This window comes from Camponotus vicinus, unplaced genomic scaffold (genome assembly GCF_025532165.1).
Source record: "Camponotus vicinus isolate PSW18456_S1 unplaced genomic scaffold, iyCamVici1.0 SCAF_11, whole genome shotgun sequence".
Taxonomy (NCBI): Eukaryota; Metazoa; Arthropoda; class Insecta; order Hymenoptera; family Formicidae; genus Camponotus; species Camponotus vicinus.
In genome coordinates this window covers 11,887,242-11,909,845 of record NW_028141947.1, presented here as the reverse complement: position 1 = coordinate 11,909,845, position 22,604 = coordinate 11,887,242, and the positions used below count along the sequence as shown (strand labels likewise).

The window sequence follows — 22,604 nt, the reverse complement described above, 5'->3', positions numbered from 1 at the left end:
TAAATTGGTCGTTCCTTATATTCTTTAAAAATATTTAATAATTATTAAAAATAATTTTTTTATGTATATACTTTATCATTTAATATTATCAAAGAAAATTATCTTAAGACAAATACATTGTAATACAAAAACTTGCTTCAGGGATATAGAAAATCTATCGAACAAGCCTTCTTCATTTGTTGCAAGTTTTAATAAAATTGATACACATTCACATCATTGAAGAAAGTTATGCAAAGACTAGGGTATATATCAGGGGATATATCAATATTATTAAAGAATGTTTTATTGTCCCTAATTGTCATAAGATATCTTAATATTTGTTAGTATGGACGAGGAGGAGGACCACCACGCATCAATCCAGGAGGTGGGCCCCTCATGCCAGGTGGTCCCATTGGAGGGCCACCACGTCCTATGGGTGGCATTCCAGGTGGCATACCTATTAAATGGAGAGATGTTTCATAATATATAATTTCTGTAATTATGTAATGTAATTTGGTAAATTTTTTATAATCAAAACATGTAAAATGGTATTATTAATACAAAATTATTCTCAAAAGGAGGAAAAGATATTTGTGTGACAAAAGAGACATCTTTCTTATATTTTTATTCAAAAAAGGAAGAGAATAGAAAAGAAAAATTTTTTTATTTTTCTCTCAAAAGAATCTGATCAAAGAAAAAATTCTTACCCATCATTCCAGCGGGTGGTCCCATCATCCCTGGTGGCGGTCCACCGACTGGCATACGTGGTGGACCACCAGGATGTATTTGAGGTGGTGCCGAAACTTGGCCTCTGCTGCCAGGCGTCATGATCTGTTGGGATGGTCCTCCAACACCTCTGACAGGACCTTGGAGTCCAGCCGGTACTCCAGCGACGTTTGCTGGCATACCTCTGCCTGTGGCACGGGCCATACCTGGCCCTGGTGCTGCTCCTGGAATCGGTACTCTAGGTAATCCTTCTTCAGGAGGTGGCGGACCTTCCACAGTTAGTGATACTATATTCTCGCCACGTAAAAGTACAAATCCCAATACACGCTTTTCTTCTCTTTCAGGCTGCTTGGTATTCTTTGGCTTGATTTTACGGAATTCTTCACAGTCACCAAGTATCAGGTTCATATGCTTGTCAAAAGCCTTAAAAGTGCCAATAAATGTTCTAGAGTCTTGCAAGATAATTCTGACTCTATAGTTGATATGCTGTAACATCTTGTTGTTCTTGCCGATCGTCTGAAAAATAGTGAATAAAAAAATTGTACAAAAAATATATACTTTATATTTTAATAACTACATGTATAAAAGGATTAGAAATATATAAATAATTTTTAATGAATTATTTATAGTCATTTTTATAAGCTTAAATGATTCATGAAAATGGTGTTACTCATATCTTAAACTGAACAAATTTCGACAATGCATTGTACAATTGTTCAAAATAGAAAAATAAGAAATATTTTGTCATAAAACATTTGATTTTTGTTATAGCTGTGCCTACGCAAAACAAAAATTGTTTTCAATTATTTTACTCTAATATGTGCACCAATCTTTTCTAGCTGAACAAACTGAATATTTTTATTTTTAAAAATAAAAAAGATTTATATTATAAATATGTTTTTTATATATATTTAATCATTTTAGCTCTTTATCAAAACACCTAATTTATATTTGTCATGGACTTTCGTCCAAAGTATAAAAAAGTATAGAAATATATTAAATCGAAAAGATTGTTGAATTAAAGTTATCTTAATAATGAATATTTTTGTCACTTACCATCTTGATTATTATTTTTAAAGTATGCTTTTATCAAAAATTTCACACGGATTTGTACCGCATAACCTTTCTCTTCTCATAAACATGAAGAGACTATTTTTAAGATGACACTACATTTGACGAGTTTATCGAATACGTTGATTGGCCATCGAGAAAGTCTCTAGGATCCCGAAACGTTCTTGCAACAGCAGCCAATCAATACACTTCAAAGCTTTATCGTACGATAAATGAGATATCACCTTTAAACCTATCAAATTGCCGAATGTATCACGCATTTATTCTGGCGGGACAAGAAAGGTTGACATTTCTGAAGATATGAAAACAATTTTCATAATTTAAAAAAAATTCGGAGAGACAATATATAAGATTAGGAAAATATTTAAATTAGATATAAACTCGTCCAAGACTATTATATTTGACTGTTTTTAATACATTTAGGCCCATATTCTGAATCCTTTTTTATCGATAAAAGTGCTCCTAAAAGCGGCCTGTAGCCAATCAGAAGGCTTATATGCCACTTTTAGAGGCACTTTTATCGATAAAAGAGGATTCAGAATATGGGCCATAAAAAAGATAACTTCACATTTCTTGCATGATCGCGTTATGTGTATTTCAAGATTTGAAAATACACGAAAATGAATGTTTAATAATTTTTTTATAGATAAAAGTCAGCTCAAACCTCGCTGTGCAAGATATGTGATCTTCCCATATGCAAATTTAAATAGTATAAACAATTTCTCTGTAAATTTCGTCAGTATGTACGTCGAGGAAAAGCGAATCAACGAAATTGTTAGATCTAAATTAAGCATTAATCCTGTCAAGCATCACGAACGATTTCAACAAGCAAACAAGTCGTATAGAAATGTAAAGCAAAAAACGAAAGAATAAGAGATTCAGAAAATTATAGCATTGAATCGTTTTTAACGTTAGGTGGACGAGTTTTCTAAAAGAAAGGATAGAGATGTGATGGGTCGAACAGATTTGTCTCTTCGATCAATCGGTGCAATCAAGACGGAAGAATTTTCGAGCACGTCAAGTGAGACCCAAAGTGCCGAGAAATATAATACATCGATGTCTGAAAGTAACACGTTTCGACAATTTGAACATGTCTCGTGGAAATATAAAAATCCGTACAGCATTTCTATTAATAATCCTATGCATTATGAAAAATCCAATTACGCATCAAGTAAACATTCACTATTACTAATTAATACAAATACTACTAAATAAAGTACTAATTTTTCATATTATTGTTTATAAGATTTTAATACGATTAGTCTTAAATAATCAATTAATCTTTTAAATCTTCAGTATTAACAATTCAATCTCTTCATGTAAAATTTATTCAACAATTTGGTGAAAAAATTTTACATATTGATTCCTCTGTAGTAAACAAATATAATCAAAATATATATTAATGGTATTAATTTAAATTGATATAAATTAAATATATATATTAATATATATTAAAAGAACTTTTTTAATATAACTTGATGTATATGACTAGAATCATATTTTTTACAAGAAATATTAAATTAAAAAACTAAACTTAAAGTTAAGTTAAATCATTTGTTGCAATATTATAGAGAACGTTCTCAAAGATGAACCCCAAGAAGGAAGAACTAAGCAAAGTATTCTCTCCAATAGTCGAGAATATTTAGCAAATTATCAAGAATCTTGCGGTACGCCGCATACCGAATACTCCTTTGCAGCCTTGATCATAGTAATGGCTCAGGCTGCAGCACGATCTCTGTGGGCATTGATATATGTAATTATTAATATTGCTCCCATTATTCAGGTAATTATACAAGGTATTTCTATATATCCTAGCTTAACTGAAGATTCTATATATCCTAGCTTAACTAAGGATTGAAATCCTGAAATATAAATTCCAGATGTTTTCCTTCATATTAAGATTTGTGTTGGACAAAGTAATCGATATACGCAGATCTAAGACTATTCAGCAAGTAATAGTGAAGTTTGCGATACTCGCTATGCAATTGCTCAGCGTGTACATTTGCCTTATATTTATACTCGGCTTCATCGTTTTACCGATTGTACAAATGGCAGTCAGTATCGTAGCTAAATTCGTGATGCACGATTAAATTGTGATTTTAATGAAACGTGAATAAAACCATGATTTGCTGTCCTTACAGAAGTTCTTCAGTTTCAAATTAGTTTTGCTTCGTACAAGTATACGAGCATGCATAGCGCGACTCGATCTTTTACAATAACCATAACATTTCTTTCGCAAGTTTCAATTCGAGAAAATATCCAGTAAAAAGCAACATGAACGAGATATCTAATAAACGACAGCCAAAACGATCGAAAAGAACAGAAAAACAAAAATATCTAGTACAAGAGTGTAACTCGCTGCGCTCCATCCACATTCCAATTCTATTTTCAATGTGTTCGACAACGATACATTGTTCTTGTTCAAACAGAACGTCTCACGGAGATCGTCGTCCCAGCCGTTGTCCCAACAATTGAATTCGTCACCTTCTTCGTGCTCGAAATTCTTGAATTCGTCATAAGAAGTACATCGATCTTCTTGATACTGTCTGTGTTTCCTCTGCCATATCTCGATCCATCTGTATAAAAGAAAAAAGAAAATGTTAATTCATTTTTATAATGTTTCAATTTATATTATTATTAGCGTTTAACTACTATGTCGATCGTACCCGATATCGCAATCGCAATTGAGATAGCTGCCTGCTAATCGGAGCTTCATAGTGAATCGCTCCCCCGGCACTCCTGGCTTATAAGCGGACGATGGATTGTGTAACGTTCGAGTGTCACTTTCGCGAATTTCCACAGTTATGTTGCGCACTCGCTCCGCGTTGTTGAACATTTCCCGTGGTACGATCGCCACGCTGGTGTTGTACAAGCCAAAATGAAGATGAGGATTTCGCATGCCCTAAAAAATCGCTCAATGTATCTCGAACATCTAACATTATTCATAAAAATTTCTAACAACATAAGATTTATGTAAAGTTTATCATTAATTAAATCTCTGAAATTTTTCCAAGTCTTGCATAATATAATGTGATATATTTATGTATTATGCATACATAATTTTATAATAAATAAGTTTTTATAAAAGTTGAGCCTAATTGGACATAGTTGCATACATAATTGATTTTATTCTAGTTCGGAAAAACGATTAAAATTTTATTAAATTTTATAAATTGTTTAGAGATAAATTAGAGGACAAGAACTTACACGCAATATTTCTGAATGTATATTCTTTAAAGCTCTACCAGTCAGCGTGATGTTATACAACTTATAAGGTAATTTCCCTCTCATTTCCTTTTCTAGATTAGTGTCATTCTGAACCTGTAGAAATATGTTGGTGAATTCAGTAAATCTAGTTCGAATCACGTGATATTTATATTTGACTACTTACATCAATAAGTAAATGCTTCAGACCATCATTGTACTGTAGAATATCGGGAAAGTTAAAGTTTTTCACACCGTTATATGCAGTGATGTGCAATTTGCGGAGCTTGCTAGCTTTGCAGAGTGCACCTGCCTGCAAAAATCGATTACAGTTCCATGCTCGTGAAATAGTAGAATTTGTTACGAAAACAAGCGCTTACCTCAAAGATTGACAGAGTGAGCCTTCGTATATCCAGCTCTTCAAGACTGTCGGCCACGCCTAAGAAACTCGTATTAGTGATGGCAGTAATAGGATTATCTGCTAAATTGAAGGTTTTTAATTCCGGCAATGAATGAGTGATTAATGGCACCACTGTCAAATCATTGACACTTAAATCTAAATAGTGGAGAGATGTCAGATTTGATGACATTTCCGCTGGTATCGATGCGAGTTCGTTATGTGCCAAATACAAGGTTTGCAATCGTCGTAGAGGCAACTCTGGAACCTATGTTACTAATTACACGCCATTCCATATATATGTTTTTTATTGTTGATAAAATACTTACACTCAAAAGGGAGATGTTACTTAGACTAAGGTATAAAAGTGTATTTTCCAAACCGTAGAATATTCTTCCGCGACTTTCCAAAATAAGTTGTTTGTTGTGGCTTAAATCGAGATGAGCCAGATGTGGTAGATCAGAAAATACGCCATCATCTAATCTAACAAGTCGATTGTACGACAGATCCAACCATACAAGATTCTATAAAAAAAATATATAAATATAGTGCATAATATTATTTATTCAACATACGATTAAACTACGAGGTAATTGATGGTTGAAAAAATAATGTACATTATTTTAAAGTATGAATTGAATCAGATTTACTTTGAGTCTGAATATTGTATCGGTGCTATGAATCCCTGATAAAATATTCCAAGACATATCCAAGTTTGCTAAGCTTGCGGCGGAAGTCAACGACATACTTTTGATAGGCAGTCTCGTGAATTGATTGTGCGAAAGATCGAGACTTTCTATGTTAGAATCGATGAACATGTTATCCGATAGCGTTCTCAGCTTGTTATGAGACAAGTCCACGATGCGGAGTTTTTTCAGCGGCCTCAGAGCCTCCGCCGGGATATCCATGATTTCGTTCCACGCAAGAAGCAATACTTGTAAGTCTCTCGTATTCTTGAAGCAATCGAAGTCCATTTCCTTCAGTTCGTTGTGTCTTAAATCAAGCCACTGCAAATGCGGCATGTTGCCGAAGACACCCTGAGTAATATTTTTCAGTTCATTGTTCGATAGATACAGATGAGTGAGCGAATACTCGACCGGCTTAAAATAATACTTCATGATATCGGAAATATTATTATAACTTAAATCCAGAACTTTAATGTTCGATTGCACAGTACCTCCAACTAAAAAAAGAATAAGATAATTAAAATTTTATTTCTTATTCATCATTTTTAAATAAAAATAAAAATTAATATGGTATTATTAATATTTTTTTGTAATTAATATTTTATTTGTAATATTTACATCAGATAAATCGATTTTTTCTTTTTTTTTTTTTAATCGAGAGTGAACTCACTGGCAGAGGTTGTAAAAGTAGTGCTGTTCATCCACAATCTTGGAATCTCGTTGTGACTAATGTTAACTTTGAACGACGATAACGTACCCACTTGATCGAAGGAGGCAAAATCGAATTTGTAGAGATTGTTATATGCGAGATCGAGAAACTCAAGATCCGGTAGATTCTAAAATATCGGTAATGTAATGTTTTCACATGAATTTCAATTAATTCATTAATATTCGTAGAGGATCATTCTCATTTAATATTGCAAATTATCAGACTTGCAAATTTCCGATTCAATCAAGTAGCAAATTTTTTATTTTCAATTAATTTTAATTAACTTGGATTTAACAAGGATTTTCAAGATATGGTTGATAGATAAATAGTTGATAAATATGCATTACATATAAGTAATGCTATTTTACCGCAAAATTTTTCTCAAGAAACAATCAACTTAGATTCGTCATAGAATTTGTGGCTAGGAATATGTTTGTAAATGTCCTACTCTACATATAATAATATCTCTCTCTGTTTTCACACATATTCATATATTAAATTACCTGGAAGGCTTCGTCGATCATGTCCCTAATCTTGTTACCACGCAAGTTGATGTATTTAAGTCGATTCATATTCATGAAAGCCCGTCTCTCGATTCTATCGATGGCGTTATCTTCTAGATTGATCGTCATCAGGGCCGACAGATCGACGAATGTATGGGTTTGTAGATTCTTCACTTGATTGAACGCAAAGTTAATCTCTTCCAGTGTCGAATGGATATCGCCCTATGAATCGAAAATGATTTCTTCATCCTATAAATGACATTGTGTTGTTAATCAATTTACCTGAAAAGTACCCTTAGGTATATTATCGATTTCGTTATCCTGCAATTCAATGCGCTTGATCCTCTTCAGAAAGTGAAACGATGTGGCAGGTAAGGAACGGATCTTGTTGTTGCTAAAGTCGAGATGTTGCAGATTCGTCAACGATTTCAACGGCCGATTAGGTATCTCGGAAATCGATGAGGACAGACTGTGGGACATTCTTAATGTCAACAAGGAATGGCTTACCTACGCGAGGAATTCGAAAAACTGTAAAGTAGTGTATTTATATACTCTGTGCATCATTTTCTTATTTAATCTTATAAATTTTATATTAAATTTCTTTTATATATATGAAGATGTAATATTATTATCCTAAATTATATAAAATACAAATTCTATGAAGCAAGAAGTTTAAATGTAATGTAAGAGTTTACCTCTGAAAAAGCTTCATCGTCTATCGTTGATATTGAATTTTCAGAAAAGTCAAGGTATTTAATTCCACGAACATGCATAAAAGCGTGGCCTTTGATGGTGTTGAGATTACTGTGGATTATTTGCAATTCTTTGATGTCCATACCGAACTCCAGAAAATCATCCGCCGATAAGGTCGCCTGCGGCATCCGAGAGATCGAGAGGAAACGCAGATTTCTCATCTGTCGTAGATCTTGAAGGGAGATGATGCCGTTCTGCTTTCCGCTGAGATCCAAGTTGTACAAGGAATATTGAAAACCATTGAAAACCTCGGCTGAAATGTTGCACAATAATGTTTGTTTCGTATCTACGTCGCGTGAAGAGTATTTATGCGAAATTATTTACTTGGTGAAAATGTGCCGATACGATTCTCGCGGAAAATGAGCGTATGCAGGAAGTCGAACTCTTGGAACAACCGGTTGGAAAGCGTAGTTATGTTGTTTCCCGAGACATCCAATAACTCGAGTGTCGACTCCAAACCGGCAAAATTGGCCGAATTGATCTCTAATAAATCGCAGTCGCTAAAATATAGCTCGCGAATGCGTGAATCTCGGAATGTGCCCTCCTTTAAATAGAAATTCAATATACATGTTACTATCAATTGTCATTATTTAATATTAATATTTCATTACATTGTCATTACTTAATATTAATTACAACGATTTTCATCTTAATTTTTTTTCATTTCTCGAGAAACATTCTTTATCTCAATTTTGGTCTGTATAATATGAGTTACGTTAATTTATAAGGTTTATAATTAAATCGTACCTCAATTATCATCAAAGGATTGCCGCTGAGGTATGTGCGATTGACTTTATAAAAGTGCTGAAAGTCACCGGACGTAAGAATCTCGATCTGATTGTAGTCCAGCCGCAATACGTCCAAGGACATCTGTATACCCCTGATCTCCGATTCTTGTTGCATTTGAAGCATCCTCGATATTCTATTGTAGCTGAGATCGAGGACTTTCATACGCTTCAGTTGAGATAGTTGGGAGTACGGCACGTACGTAAACTGATTGTCATTCAAATAGAGATGTGTCAGATGAGCCATTCCGTCCCTAAATACCGATGGATCGATCTCCCTCAAGTTGTTCTCTCGAAGATCAAGGGTCTCCAAGTATATAAGACCGGCGAAGGCATCAGCTGGTAGCTTCTCGATTGCGTTTCGACCCAGACGTAGAGTTTGCAGCGAGTTCTCCAGACCCCGCCAATTTTCCGCCGTGATGCGAGATATCTTGTTACCTACATTAAATACGTACTCTGATGATGCCAGATTATTGGTATTGTTACGTGTCCCAAATTTTTTTCCGTATGAAATGTTATGTCTGTAAAATTCTTTATACTATTGTATAATTGGGTATTGATAACAATTCTGCTCTGTATATTCTGCATCGTCTATTAAACTATAATAAATCTTAACAAATATTATGTAAAGTTATTTAGACTTGTATGTCAAGAAGTTTTCTCTTACACTATCATATTTTTATTTTTAAATTTTATAATGTTTAATTAGAAGAGAGAAAATTGTATTATATCAAATCATTAATATTAGCTATATTTTAATACGATATTACATTTAGAAACTTATGCATTATAAATATCAGTAAGAATCTTTTGTAAGAATTGCTAGACCACTAATTTAATTTAAGAACTAAGAATGAATACCTGTAAGTTCAAGAAGTCGGAGTTTCTGCAAATGTCTGAACGATTTGCTCGGCACACTTGCTAATTGATTGTAGGATAAATCGAGTTCCCATAATGATCTCTCAAGACCTAAAAAGGCTTCGTCTGGAATATCCGCCAAGGGATTATGTTTAATCTGTAGTTTATAGAGACCTAAAATATACGATGATATATCACGTTACAGATTCCTCGCTATTCTTGTAGATTTAATGTTTATAATTAGAAAAACATATTTATTGAAATAAAACAATATAAATCATATAGGTATAAAAATGAAGAAGATTCATGAAATCTATATTATATTTCAGAGATTGATTATCTAGTTAAAAATTTAAGAAAATATAAGAAATTTTAAAGATATCTTGGTACATAGCTTTCTTGTAACTTTTCATTTCATTCTCTCAATTCAGTTGCTTACCGGTATTCATGAGGTACTGCGGTTGCAGAAATCTCAATCCATTATTCTCCAGTTGTAGCATAAACATTTTGGAGGAATTAATCGGCTGTGGTATTCGTGGCATCGGCACGTTATAGCATGCCACTATGCCAAGATCCGGTATGGCTTTTGAACAGGTGCAGAGTGGATTGAAAAAGCACGGCGGATATTGGACCGGTAACTCGTGCATCCGTATAACCGATGCCCACATCATCAATAGCAGGATGACTATCAGCATAACGTAGGCGACCTTCACCAAAGCAAAGAGCTTCTGCAAATCATCGATTTCGCATATCGAATTCGCTTCGAAGGTACACGCGACATATCATGGAAGAGAAGAAATTTATCGTATATATACAGCTAAAACTTTCATTACGCGTGTAAAATACATAAGCATCCTTGTCAAAATATTGATATGTCTAAGAATCATGCGATTTGTGTTTTTAAATATTTGTATTTTATATTGAAAATCCCATACATGGTTTCATTCAATCGTTACATAACACTTATGACTTTCTTGCTTTAAAAAAATTTAATAAGTGTCTTTCTCATATAAAAATCTCAAGATTTTCTTTTGCAATTCTTGTATAGGAAAGATGTCTATATTTTGAAGCTTCCAAGGTAGTGTGCACCTTCTGTAATTTAATAATCGTAGTTCTTTACATGTCAAGTTTTTAATATAATTAAAAAATTTTGAATGTAAATTATAAATAATTCAGATTGACAGATTTTACCATGTCTTTTTTGGAGTGTCTCTGCCGAGATGCCTATTCTTGTGTTGTACTCTTCTGTTAAAGTGACATCGAACAATGAAAAGCTAACTGACCGCACAGTCTGGCATTGTTCGCTGTCTCTTGCGCGACAGGGCTTCGCTGACAGTTCCGGTGCTTCTCTTTACCAGATTATAAATCTGATATATTCCATTAGACGACGATCGAATAAAGTTGTGCGCGCAAAGCCATTTAAGTCGTCTCATCGCGGTCAATAATTATATTTAATGATATGGTTAAAATAACAGACGATTGTTCCAGTAATATACATATATATCATTACTTAAATCTTTCTACAGGCTAATAGCAATTTTGATATTCCGTTGTTATTTCTTCAATTGATGCCATATGACTCTTTAATTACATCCATTTTACTCATGTGACATGTAGGAAACAGAGCGAGTGAAATTTGTAAATAGAATCGTAGATAAAATTATCATATATTTAAGCTAATTATAAAATTTTTCTCGTTTGTCATATAAAAGAAAATGATACGTTAATTTCGATAATATTTTACATAAACGTAATGCGTACACGCGCATTGTCGATAGACTTTCATATACATATAATTGTATTGTAATAACAAGTATTGTATATAGGTATGTATTTATATTTGTATATATATTATTAAAAACATCCATAAAAAATATCTGTCTTTTTAACATCGTTATCAGAAGACTACATTGTTTTGTGTGCGTTTCCATTGCTAATTGTTTCGGAGAGATCAATCTCGGCTGACTGTTTATGCGCCTTTTTCGATAATCCCAGACGGGGTGGAAGTATTATCGCGATTAAACTCAATAAATGCGGGAGCATATACAAGTACCTAATAACAAAAAAATTGTATTAATAAAAATCAAACTTGCTAATATTAAGGGCACCCCGTTCGACAAATCTGGATTTGACTTTTCAAAGATTATATCCCTATAATCCTAATAATGTACAATGATTGATTTTATGACAAATAAATACTTACAGGTACACTTTAATGCTTGGCATAAATTCTAACAGTATAAAACTGAATGTCATGTAGGCCATTACGATTCTTGTCGTAATGAACGTTAATATATCGTAAAAGGTCTTCTTTCGTTGAGACTCCAAAAACAATGGTCTTATATGATGACGGACCTGTTGTAACAAGATGTAAAAATCAGTGATTTTATTCGTTTGCAATCATAAGAAACAGAACAATAAAGTTGCTAGTACTAACCGAACGTGCCGCCACAGTGAAAAACGCTCCACTTGCGAATGTGAGATAATATCCAGGGTAAAAACCGTGCCAAAAAGCAGACAGAGCGTACGTAAAGAGTACTTTGTTACGACCAGCTCGTTCGTACATAATCGATCGCAACCACAAATTTGTGCCCTTATTCCAACTTTCGATACTCTCCCTAAGATTAAGCGATGTCTGGAAACCGATCAAACGATAAACTGCAAAAGCAACTTTCGATAAATATAGCGATGTTATGTCGACGATAAAAAGAAGAGATCGAGTATCTTATTTCCCTATTTAATCGTCGGAAAAAATGTGTGATACTTCATAATTTTAATTATCTCTACGTTATAACGGCAAATATATCGTACCTCGAACTTATAAACGTCGACATTGGATGTCAAATCCCACTTTGGCTTGCCTCGTTCATCATAACCGCTGAACCCGAGGCCAGAATTGTTACATATAGCATCGGCGAACAACCAAGCATGATAGTATTTGAAGCGCGAGAGCATCGTCGTCAGCATCAAATACCACACTTTGTAAAGCATACTCGTGTTCTTCAGGAATTCGTCCTCTGAAATTGAAAAATGTATCGTTAATCACATTAGATAAGTACTATAAAACAAAAACACAAAACTCTAGACAAAGGATGATTCAAACGAACCTTTTACACGTTGTATTGGGAAATCAGAAATGAATGTGATGAATACAATAGCACATGCTAAACTCGCTACAACTTTCTTTACAACAACCAGAGTTGGTGATGGTTCCAGGACAATTTCTTTTTCTCGACTATTTTTATCATAGAAAATCTAAAATATTATTTTTTATTATTATTATTTGTCTTATTGTAAAACTTAAATTTAATTTTTTTATATATATATATATATATATATATATATATATATAAAATAAATATATATAAAATATATATTTTTATATATATATATATATATAAAAGAGTAGGATAATTTATAACTAGCTATATTATTAATATCTAGCTATATGTGAAGAAACAAACAAGTTTCGCTGTATTAAATAAATTTTTGATAATGTACACTATTTATATTATGTATATATATTATATTGTACATATATTATTATTTTTATAAATATATTATATTTTTATTCTTTTATTTATACATTATATAAATAACTTTGGCAAATCGCGAATGTTGGCAACATCACGACATTACATCATGAAGCGATGTTATAATCGATCTTTATTTAAAAAAAAAGACGATATATTCTAAATCATGATATATATATATATATTTATTTATTTATTTATATCGATGTACTTACAGTTAAAGATTTTGATCCTGGTAAATGATGTCCGTATATAAAATCCATGTAATCACGATAAAATATTATTGGACCAGCCATTAGGGCTTGAAAGTGAAAAATATAACTAAAGTATTCCAAAGTAGTTGGTATCTTCCTGTAAAATTAATATTGAAACAATACTTTCCGCGAACAATTTATCTCTGTTAATAAACTTTACGAAATTGGAGCTTGGAAATCTCTTCTATATTGTTCTTTTGTCTTGAGAGACGCATGCTTATATATTTTACATGCGACACAATTTTAATATTGAGAAACAATGTTATCGGTTCTTTGCTTTACATTCATCATGTTTTTTAAGAGCACGTATATATAATTAGCATCGAGTCTAGAGAGCATGTGTGCACTCACTGTACAGCTTGATGACGCTGCATCGGTGTCAGCTCCTCTTCTCGTCGTATTAACCCGTCGTGAATGCTGTACGCGAGACTAGTTACTTTCTGTGTTATAACCATGAGAGGACCTATGAAAAGAGAACATTTGTTACAAAAGCGACGAGAATAATAACGGGATTTATCACAACGTATAGCCGAAACGTATGTAAAGGAAGCGCATTGGTGTCTGCACAATAGTAGAATATAATAGACAATGTTACATATATGATGTTCAATAATCAATAATAATGTCGTGCTGAATTGGCGATTCAATTCTTATAAAATATTGTTCTTATAAAATAATAACAAGAGTAGATTTACTTATAAGTATAGTAATTGATACGAAGGATTCAAGTGGGCGAAATTGATATTAGAAATCACATCTATCTAAGAATCATCTAAATAAATAAATGCATCGTATTCGAGCGTGAGACTTACGTCATCATCGCATTCAGAAAAAGATGACAACACCGCTAAGATGCTCTTTATTATTGCAATAACACAGATGCTTAAGAGAGCGTGATATACTTTTGCATATTCATCAAGAAACAAATATATATAAAAGAGTTCAAATATAACAAGAGAACATAAATATTTAATATCCATAACTCGCACATATAATTTTAATTAAAATAAAAAATATTTGTATTTTTTTAAATATTATATATTTACATATAATAAAGATTTTTCTACTATTTGCATCTTTCATTTTGCTTTTATGTAATAATTTTACTTGAACAATGTTCTCCATTCAAGTCTTTTAGCGATTATTATTGCGACGTAAATCGAGATTATGGAATAAACTCGATTTACGTCGCAATAATAATCGCTAAAAGAAAATAACAATTTTCTTTAATAACAATTTTCTTAAATAAAAAGAAGTGAACGAAACGAATGGATTAAGCTGGGCGGAATTATAAGTTGAACGCACCGGTAATATCGAGCGTGTACGAGCCATAATCGTAGATCTGCCGTTGAAAGTGAATGCACGATAAGTAGATCAACGCTATTGCAAGAACGACCCTGAAACATTTAAATGGACGAGTCAAGTTCGTGTAGCCGTGTCATCATTGGCCGCGTGATCAAATGTGGTTAATGCAACAATGATTCGTGCGCAATTCATTACGCATTAATGCAAATGATCGTATAAAATGTACTTAACAGTTTATCGGCGAATCATTGTTATCGGCCGCATGCGTTAATATCTGTCCTTGTTAGTTTCGTAAAGGCATGATCTCATATGCAATGATATGTATTTTTTTTTTTTCAAATTAATTATATATGAGAGAATTATCTTCTCAATAAAATGCGCTAAATCAACTGTCTGACCACCGGAAATAACAAAATTCACAAAGATTACTGCTATTTTGCTAAATGTAATTACAAACTAATCAGTATCATTATGTTTGATTTACGACAAAAATATTTATATTTATATTCACCTTTGCATATTGCGAGGATTTTGTGTACGCATCGCTACGTAACATAATGCGGGAAGACTAGCGAGATGAATCGCCTGCCTGAAAGAAAGAAATATTGATAAATAAAGTTTTCTGTCGAAATAAATGTATATCGATCATATATATATATATATATATATATATATATATATATATATATATATTCATATATATATATATATATATATTCATTTTATATATGATTATATATGATGATATATATGATATATATATTTTATTTTTCGAATTATGTACGTTTTATGGGTCTTTTACGCGAAATAAAATCGCATTGTTAAATGTTTATCGATATTTTATATAATAACTTGTCATGGTTTTGAATTAACATAAAAAACGATATCAAGAAGATGTAAAGACATATCTTACAATATAGCTATAATTTAACTCTAATTAATATATTCGTTGCTCATTAATTTTACACTAAATTAATGTAATATAAATATTAATTTAACCAAGTGATATATAGGCGAGAAAAAAATATTATCGTCAAAATAATTTGAGAACCTGAAATCTTTTTCGAAAGCATGTATTTAGTATTTTGAGTTGTAATCATTTTACGTCGAGCCAAAATTTCTATATATTAAAATTAATCCCATTCTATTTCTGTATGGAATAATTTTTGCATAGACTCACCTGCCAAAACAAAAATAGCCGAGGGCAAGGCCAATAATAAGACCATAAACGTGTCTGGCAGCTGGAGTAGCAGCAATAGGGCTCAAAGATGATCTGAATAATCCGGCTAATATGAGTGCTGTAAATTGTGTCAAGACGAAATTAACCTGCACAAAAAAATTAATTCATTATATGCTCCATTCCTCTCAAAGATTTTTCTTATATAATCATTACTTATTATTGTTACGCCATTTAACTATTTACGAAAAATAATAATTCATAAAAAAATTATTTATATACAATATATATATAATTTATAGAATATAACAATTTTTTTTACCTTACGTTTAATAGTTAAAGATAGATCATGATTAGATTTTTCTTACATATATAATCATTTTCAGTTTCTTAGTTTTTTATTATATTTTTATTTATTTACAAATTATTTTTCAAAATAAGATGTAGTAACACAAATAATATCAATATGTAAACGATGATAAAATTAATAATATATTGATTAATAAATAAATTATTAGGATATATTAGAATATTAAAGTAAATTGTATATAAATAATACGAAGAGAGAGAAATGTTTCTTTATGATTTATCTCTACATATACATGCACAGATAAGAATATTATTGCACTTGATATCAAGAAATAAAGAAGCAAAAAATAAAGCAATTCCTCTTTCAGATTTTCCTTGCTATCTATCACGTTACATATAATTAGAGCAATAATGTTTTTATAAATCATTCGTGTTAGAAAACACAAGATATCATTTTCCCTCTCTCTCTCTCCCCCTCCCTTTCTCTTTCCATTTTTCACATTTCAACCGTATGAATTTGTAACTCAAGTTTTAGATAGATTCTACCTCGCATTCTACACTGTTGCAATTCTCGAGTGACGAGGTCATTGATCCCTTTGCCCCACGTATACGTTTACGGTATTAAATTGTGCTAGATAATATTTTCATTGTTTCTTAACTATTGACAGCAAATTGGATTTTATTTGCAAAATTAAACGTATTATATAATTTTCTCTATATTGAGATTTATCATATCTCATAGTATCTACAAAAGTGAAAGTATTTAAAAATTTGCAAAATTTGCATTTTAAATTAATAAATTTTACATATAAAGTTAATTTATATGAAAATCAAGGAGAAGGAGATAAATAATAGATAAAGTGTAAAAATTCTTTAAATTAAAAAATATCAAGATATACCTTTTTTAATGGAGAGCTTCAAGACAAACAAATTATTTGCGTAACACATGTTACGAGAGTAATTATGATAACACATTGAAAATAACATATGCAAGTCTTGAGAAATATTTCATAAAAGTGTCGTATAAAAGCTGCACACAATTATTTTGCACAAAAATGTTTTTAAGTAATCTATATTTTATCTATATTTTATATATTACCATTGAAAAAGTGAGACAGCAATAAAAGTATAGATTACTCATTATTAAATTTGTATTCATTAACGTAATAAATGAACTGTGGAATAAATACATAAGAAGGAAATAACATTATATTACTTAATGCTTTACAATTTTGAAAGATTTTTCCTAATTTCTTAAATATTCCTATTTTATTAGGGGGGCCAACCAAGATATTCTCTTACTCTATATTTCATTTTTTTCATTTTACTCCTATTTTTAACATATTTATTTAAACAGTCGATCGCGTTTTGTTTTGCCAGTGGAATGCATCGTTGAGAATGACGGAAGGCGATAAAGGGTTTTCGCTAAAAATAGGGAATAAATGAAACGGATAATACGCTTCGGATAATATAATCATTTTCCAAGGAATAACCGTAAAAAAAGGAGCTCTTATCGCAAGGCAGCGTTAAGACAGTGTGCGCAATTGTTATTGTTTTATCCTCTTAATATTGTTTTACTCTAGCGTTCCTTGCAATCTTGTCTATGATGAAAAATAGTGGCTCGTAAATATTGTACAACACAGTGTAATAAAATTCCTTTATTATATATTGCATTCATTCAAATTCTATACTTATATTTAGCACAGCGAACTTAGATCTCTTCTGAAATTATAATATCAATATAAAGTATTTTCTTCCATCGGATAAAAAAATAGATTTCTTTATCATGGCGTATCATTATGTGAAGCCGCAGACTATAATTATAATCTTTTGCTAATTTTGTCATTAATTAACATAAACTTATCCGATTAAAAAATTATATCGTTTGCAAAATATAATTAAATTTTGACTGCAATTAAATTTCTTAAGATTCGTATTTAGTATATTTATATATCGTTTAATATATGTGTATTTCGGTATTTTTTTATTTTACAAATGTATTTCAGAAAAAATATATCAGTAATAAATAAAACTTTCAAAAATTTACTGCATATTTATGAATCCTATTATACTTCATATTTCTTTCATGACAACTTGAACTTTATTTCCTGGATTTTATTAAACTTAGAATTAGTATTAATATTAAGAAAGTTATAAAAAAATGCTAACACAAATTGTTTTTTCTATAATATCTCATTTCAGGAAAGATCAGGCTCTAGTTAATCGCAAGATAAACTTCTATATATGGGCGAGATTGAACTTGAAATAATCTTATCATCGTCCATCTGATTTCTTTTTGTTTAATTGCGCATTTTTTTGTATAATTGCACGCATTCTTATTATTTATGTACTTCTCTTTCATCTCTGCTGAATATTATTCTTATAATTTTCGAAATGTTTACAATCTTATATGCCGATATATCACGGTTTTATACTGATGATCTCGTACAACAATTGATGTTTTATTGAGACAAGCAATATGCGCAATATTTTCACAATAAATATAGTCATATTTATTTATTTCAGGCTGCTAAAATAGGTGATATGTGTTGATAAGTTTTTTTATATCATTAAAATATATTGAAATAGTAACGTAAATTATATCTTAAATTATTTTCTATCGGATGTTATTCAATACTAAAAGAAAACAAACGATATATTGATAATTAAAATCTTTTTATTATTCCGTGAAATTATTAAACAGATATTATGAACTTCGAAAATAAAATGCAATAAATTGTAAGGAATAGGAAATCATGAGTTGCAAGATTATTTTTATAATAATTTAATTTTAATAGTATTACAATCTCATGTAAGAAATATTTATTAAAACATATTATTATATCTATATTATTAAACTATATTTTTAAACTATTATATATATTTAAATATATATATATATATATATATATATATATATGTATATGTATATATATATATATATATTTAAACCTATATTATTAAACTATATTTTCATAATATCTATCTTTCTAGTATTGACTTTTATGAGATAAAAAAACTTACAGATTATTTAAAAATTAATTTTAAAAATTAAAATTTTTTTTTATATCTAAAAAATAGAATATATAGAAAATTAATTGTTTATGTTGCTAAAAAGATAAATCGCTCACTCTTATTTTCTAATATTAAATAACATACGATATAGGAAATCCGATGAGGAAAGAATGAAAAGTATATGTTAGATGACAGAGAATTAACAAAATTCGAGGTTGTCAGTAAACTAGATATTTCCCTTGAATATAATAATTAGCTTTTAAAAAATACTCGAATTATAAAAGGATATACGATAATATACACAATATACGATAAATAGTGACTATGATAACAAATGGAGTTTTGCTCATTAAGGGGATCCTAAAGTGACTTTTTTACCGATATAACATTATATTTCTTTTGTACCGAAATCTTTTTATTAATTGCACAGAATAGTAAATGCTTCTCCACGATTAAAGTACACACAGAAACAAACCGGGAACCTCCCGATTTTATGTTAAAAAATAAAAAAAATTGAAAAATTACAATTTTTTTATCGGCTTCTGTAACAATATTTGCTTTGTATGTACAAAATAAGATAGGTCCCCTATCTTATTTTGTACATACAAACTGCAAAACTTTTATATTAAGCAAATATTGTTACGACTTTTTTACGATTTTTCAATTTTTTTTGTTTTTTAACATAAAATCGGGAGGTTCCCGGTTTGTTTCTGTCTGTACTTTAATCGTGGAGAAGCATTTACTATTCTGTGCAATTAATAAAAAGATTTCGGTACAAAAGAAATATAATGTTATATCGGTAAAAAAGTCACTTTAGGATCCCCTTAACTTCACTTCAAAGTTCACAGAAGTAAGTAGAAATAATTTGTCTTTTTTGCTACATAAAAAAATTTCAATTTTCGATCCAATTAAAATATAATGTAAAAGAAAAGTTTATTTTTAATCCTCGTTGAATCTAATAAAATAATTAATCAGTTATTTAAATCAATTTAACTAACGAGTAATATATTATAACGCAAGAAAAACTGAAAAAAACTAATTGAAAAATATTATCATATCGATTGTATTGTTGAAAGTCTTGAAAGTTACGTGCATGAATAATTTTATTTGGAAAAAAGACTGCGCATATTTCTTATGTTAATGTTGCCTCTTTTCTAAAATGTTATGTAAATGCAAAAAAAAATAATTAAAAAACGTATTTATGCGAAAAAATTTAAAAGACATCGCATAGCAGGAAATTATATTCAATTGCATCATTTAATGCGCGTTACCATTATTGCATTAATTAGTTTCAAGCATTGTTCGAACACAAATATGACCATTCGAGTATGATTATAAAATGCATAGATAAAACAATGTGATGGAGAAAAAAAAATCGATTTTTAAAATATTCAATGATTCAAGGATGTATCTGTTATATAAATCTATTTTATCATCCTATTTCATCCGAAGCGCGTACAAAGCACGGAAAACCGCGATGGAGAAGATCCTTTTGGTGATCGATATCTATGCGAATTCCCGGGAATCTCGCTTAGAGGACAACGGCACCCGGACAATCACGCCGTCGCTCCTCCCCGCGCCTCGCGATGCCGTGCCGTCATTTCCGGCATCCGGGTATATCTCACCTGGTCGATCGGCAACCCGACGAGGTCCGCGAACCAGGAGAAAGTGCGAAAGCCATCGTAGTGGTCCATGGTCGCGGCCATTGTCGAGGGATTCGCCTAAGAGGATCCGCGATCGCGAAAGATACGCGAGACGGACCACGAGGTGGACGAATCCGGAGGCGGGTGAGCGGATGATAGGCGGCGATTTACAAACGTAACCAGATATAGATGACAGCCAGCTGACGCGCAAACACACGAAAGCGGGCGGATGACTCCGGCGAACTAAAGTAAAGCGGGAAGCGCGCCGACTGCGTTACCGGCATTTGGAATTTTGCGTGGCGTCATTTGACGTGAGAAGCTCGTGTCGCACTGTGGACCAATCACTCGCGAGCATGTGCCGGAGAGGTGGTCGTGCGAGTTAAAGCCGTATCAGATTGCACATTGAAGCTTGAGATTAAAAATTAAAATTCTTCTGACTAATCAGAAAAAAAAAAATTTTAACGCTCCTTTTGTTATGATACGAGTTTTGATTGTCATTGAAATTTGAAGAGATAATTGAAATTGTATAATCAATTTCGTGATTTATCCGATCAGATCGTGCATTAACGGCTTTAAATTGCGTGAGAAGAGAAAAGATTTGATCTACAGAAAAGAAATGGAAATATAAAAAAAAATATATATTTTCTTTTTTTCTTATCTTAAATTGCTATTATTTATCTCTCTCTCTCTAACAATATTAATAATCAAAATACACATTTTATAATAAATTTATATAAAGCATTATTTTCTCGATTTCTTTTCCTTTTATCTTTACTCTTTCATGTATGATTAATTACACTAAAGATTATTAATCCATTGACAAAAATAAAGATTATATATACAATCGATTTCGAATTTTATATTTTTATACGATACAGTTATTTAAATATTTGCAGTTTTCTAAATAAAAAAAAATTAAAAAGAAAGATTAGAATTTCTTATCTAACTATAAATTATGGATTTGCGTCATTGCTTACTACAATTTTTTGCATGCAATTATTTTCTTTATGCAAAGATACATCGCTTTCTTATTTTACAATAGATGGTATAATTTATTATAATGTAAACTAGATTATTCTTAGGTAAAACTATTATTTTTCATTATTTTTGATAATTTCAAAATTATCAATCTCATTTTTAAAAAGTTGCATATTTATTTCACTGCTCCAATTTATTTTCATTAAACTTATTGTATCAATTATTAACTTAAATTACTTGTGCAAGAGTATTAATCGAATTTAGAGTTTATTATTTAGCACAAAGTACATTTTCAAATGCTTAAATAATGCATATTATTAAATTTTACATTATAGGAATATACATACATACATACATATGTGTATAAAGGCCTTTGAAATAGTTGACCATTTTTTCTATATTTTCTTTCCTTATTCTTACATTAATAGTATAAGATAAGAAAGACAAACTATGTTTAAAATTGACTAACTTGTAAATTGAAATACATACAATATCTTTTAAGACAAGTTTGAATAAAAAATATTTTAAGAAATAAAGTTTTTTCTTGTAAATGTTTTTACTTCATATATATATATATACTGTTATAAGTTTTTAGATAATTTGAAAAATAATTTATATCATAAATTTTTTTTATTATTGCACAGGTACTATTTTTCTCATATAGTCTTTCTTATAACATGTATGATATTTACATACATTTTTCAACTTTTATATATATT

General features: G+C 30.7%; 4 protein-coding genes across 6 annotated transcripts; 1 reads left to right on the top strand and 3 right to left on the bottom strand.

The window, feature by feature from the left end:
- Smb (small ribonucleoprotein particle protein SmB) lies at positions 1-1,901 on the bottom strand. The gene is made up of 3 exons (XM_083082425.1): positions 1,762-1,901; positions 687-1,221; positions 1-436 (listed from the first exon to the last, which is right to left on the bottom strand). Exons 1-3 carry the CDS (start codon positions 1,762-1,764, stop codon positions 321-323), a joined length of 654 nt encoding a protein of 217 aa, XP_082938551.1. The 5' UTR covers positions 1,765-1,901; the 3' UTR covers positions 1-320.
- A 422-nt stretch (positions 1,902-2,323) lies between these two features.
- Positions 2,324-3,910, top strand: LOC145961883 (uncharacterized). The gene is made up of 4 exons (XM_083082424.1): positions 2,324-2,625; positions 2,692-2,947; positions 3,348-3,559; positions 3,657-3,910. Exons 1-4 carry the CDS (start codon positions 2,401-2,403, stop codon positions 3,864-3,866), a joined length of 903 nt encoding a protein of 300 aa, XP_082938550.1. The 5' UTR covers positions 2,324-2,400; the 3' UTR covers positions 3,867-3,910.
- Positions 3,035-11,174, bottom strand: Chp (leucine rich repeat containing G protein-coupled receptor chaoptin). Of its 3 annotated transcripts, XM_083082412.1 has the most exons (17): positions 10,863-11,174; positions 10,607-10,763; positions 10,111-10,399; positions 9,675-9,845; positions 8,776-9,251; positions 8,353-8,572; positions 7,971-8,281; positions 7,558-7,782; positions 7,276-7,497; positions 6,734-6,899; positions 6,028-6,560; positions 5,707-5,901; positions 5,361-5,645; positions 5,168-5,293; positions 4,984-5,097; positions 4,443-4,678; positions 3,036-4,352 (listed from the first exon to the last, which is right to left on the bottom strand). In XM_083082412.1, the coding sequence occupies exons 3-17, from the start codon at positions 10,364-10,366 to the stop codon at positions 4,064-4,066; spliced, it is 3,825 nt and encodes a 1,274-aa protein (XP_082938538.1). In that variant the 5' UTR covers positions 10,367-10,399; positions 10,607-10,763; positions 10,863-11,174; the 3' UTR covers positions 3,036-4,063. The 3 variants fall into 3 exon arrangements, with proteins under 3 accessions (XP_082938536.1, XP_082938538.1, XP_082938537.1); XM_083082410.1 differs by lacking the exon at positions 10,607-10,763 and having other exon boundaries at positions 3,035-4,352; XM_083082411.1 differs by lacking the exon at positions 10,607-10,763 and having other exon boundaries at positions 10,111-10,378.
- Positions 11,175-11,319: 145 nt separating this feature from the next.
- Oys (lysophospholipid acyltransferase 6) lies at positions 11,320-21,208 on the bottom strand. The gene is made up of 11 exons (XM_083082423.1): positions 20,890-21,208; positions 15,944-16,089; positions 15,275-15,352; positions 14,764-14,855; positions 13,810-13,921; positions 13,420-13,555; positions 12,779-12,926; positions 12,483-12,688; positions 12,109-12,306; positions 11,875-12,026; positions 11,320-11,724 (listed from the first exon to the last, which is right to left on the bottom strand). Exons 1-11 carry the CDS (start codon positions 20,968-20,970, stop codon positions 11,577-11,579), a joined length of 1,497 nt encoding a protein of 498 aa, XP_082938549.1. The 5' UTR covers positions 20,971-21,208; the 3' UTR covers positions 11,320-11,576.
- Between the last annotated feature and the right edge of the window lie 1,396 nt (positions 21,209-22,604).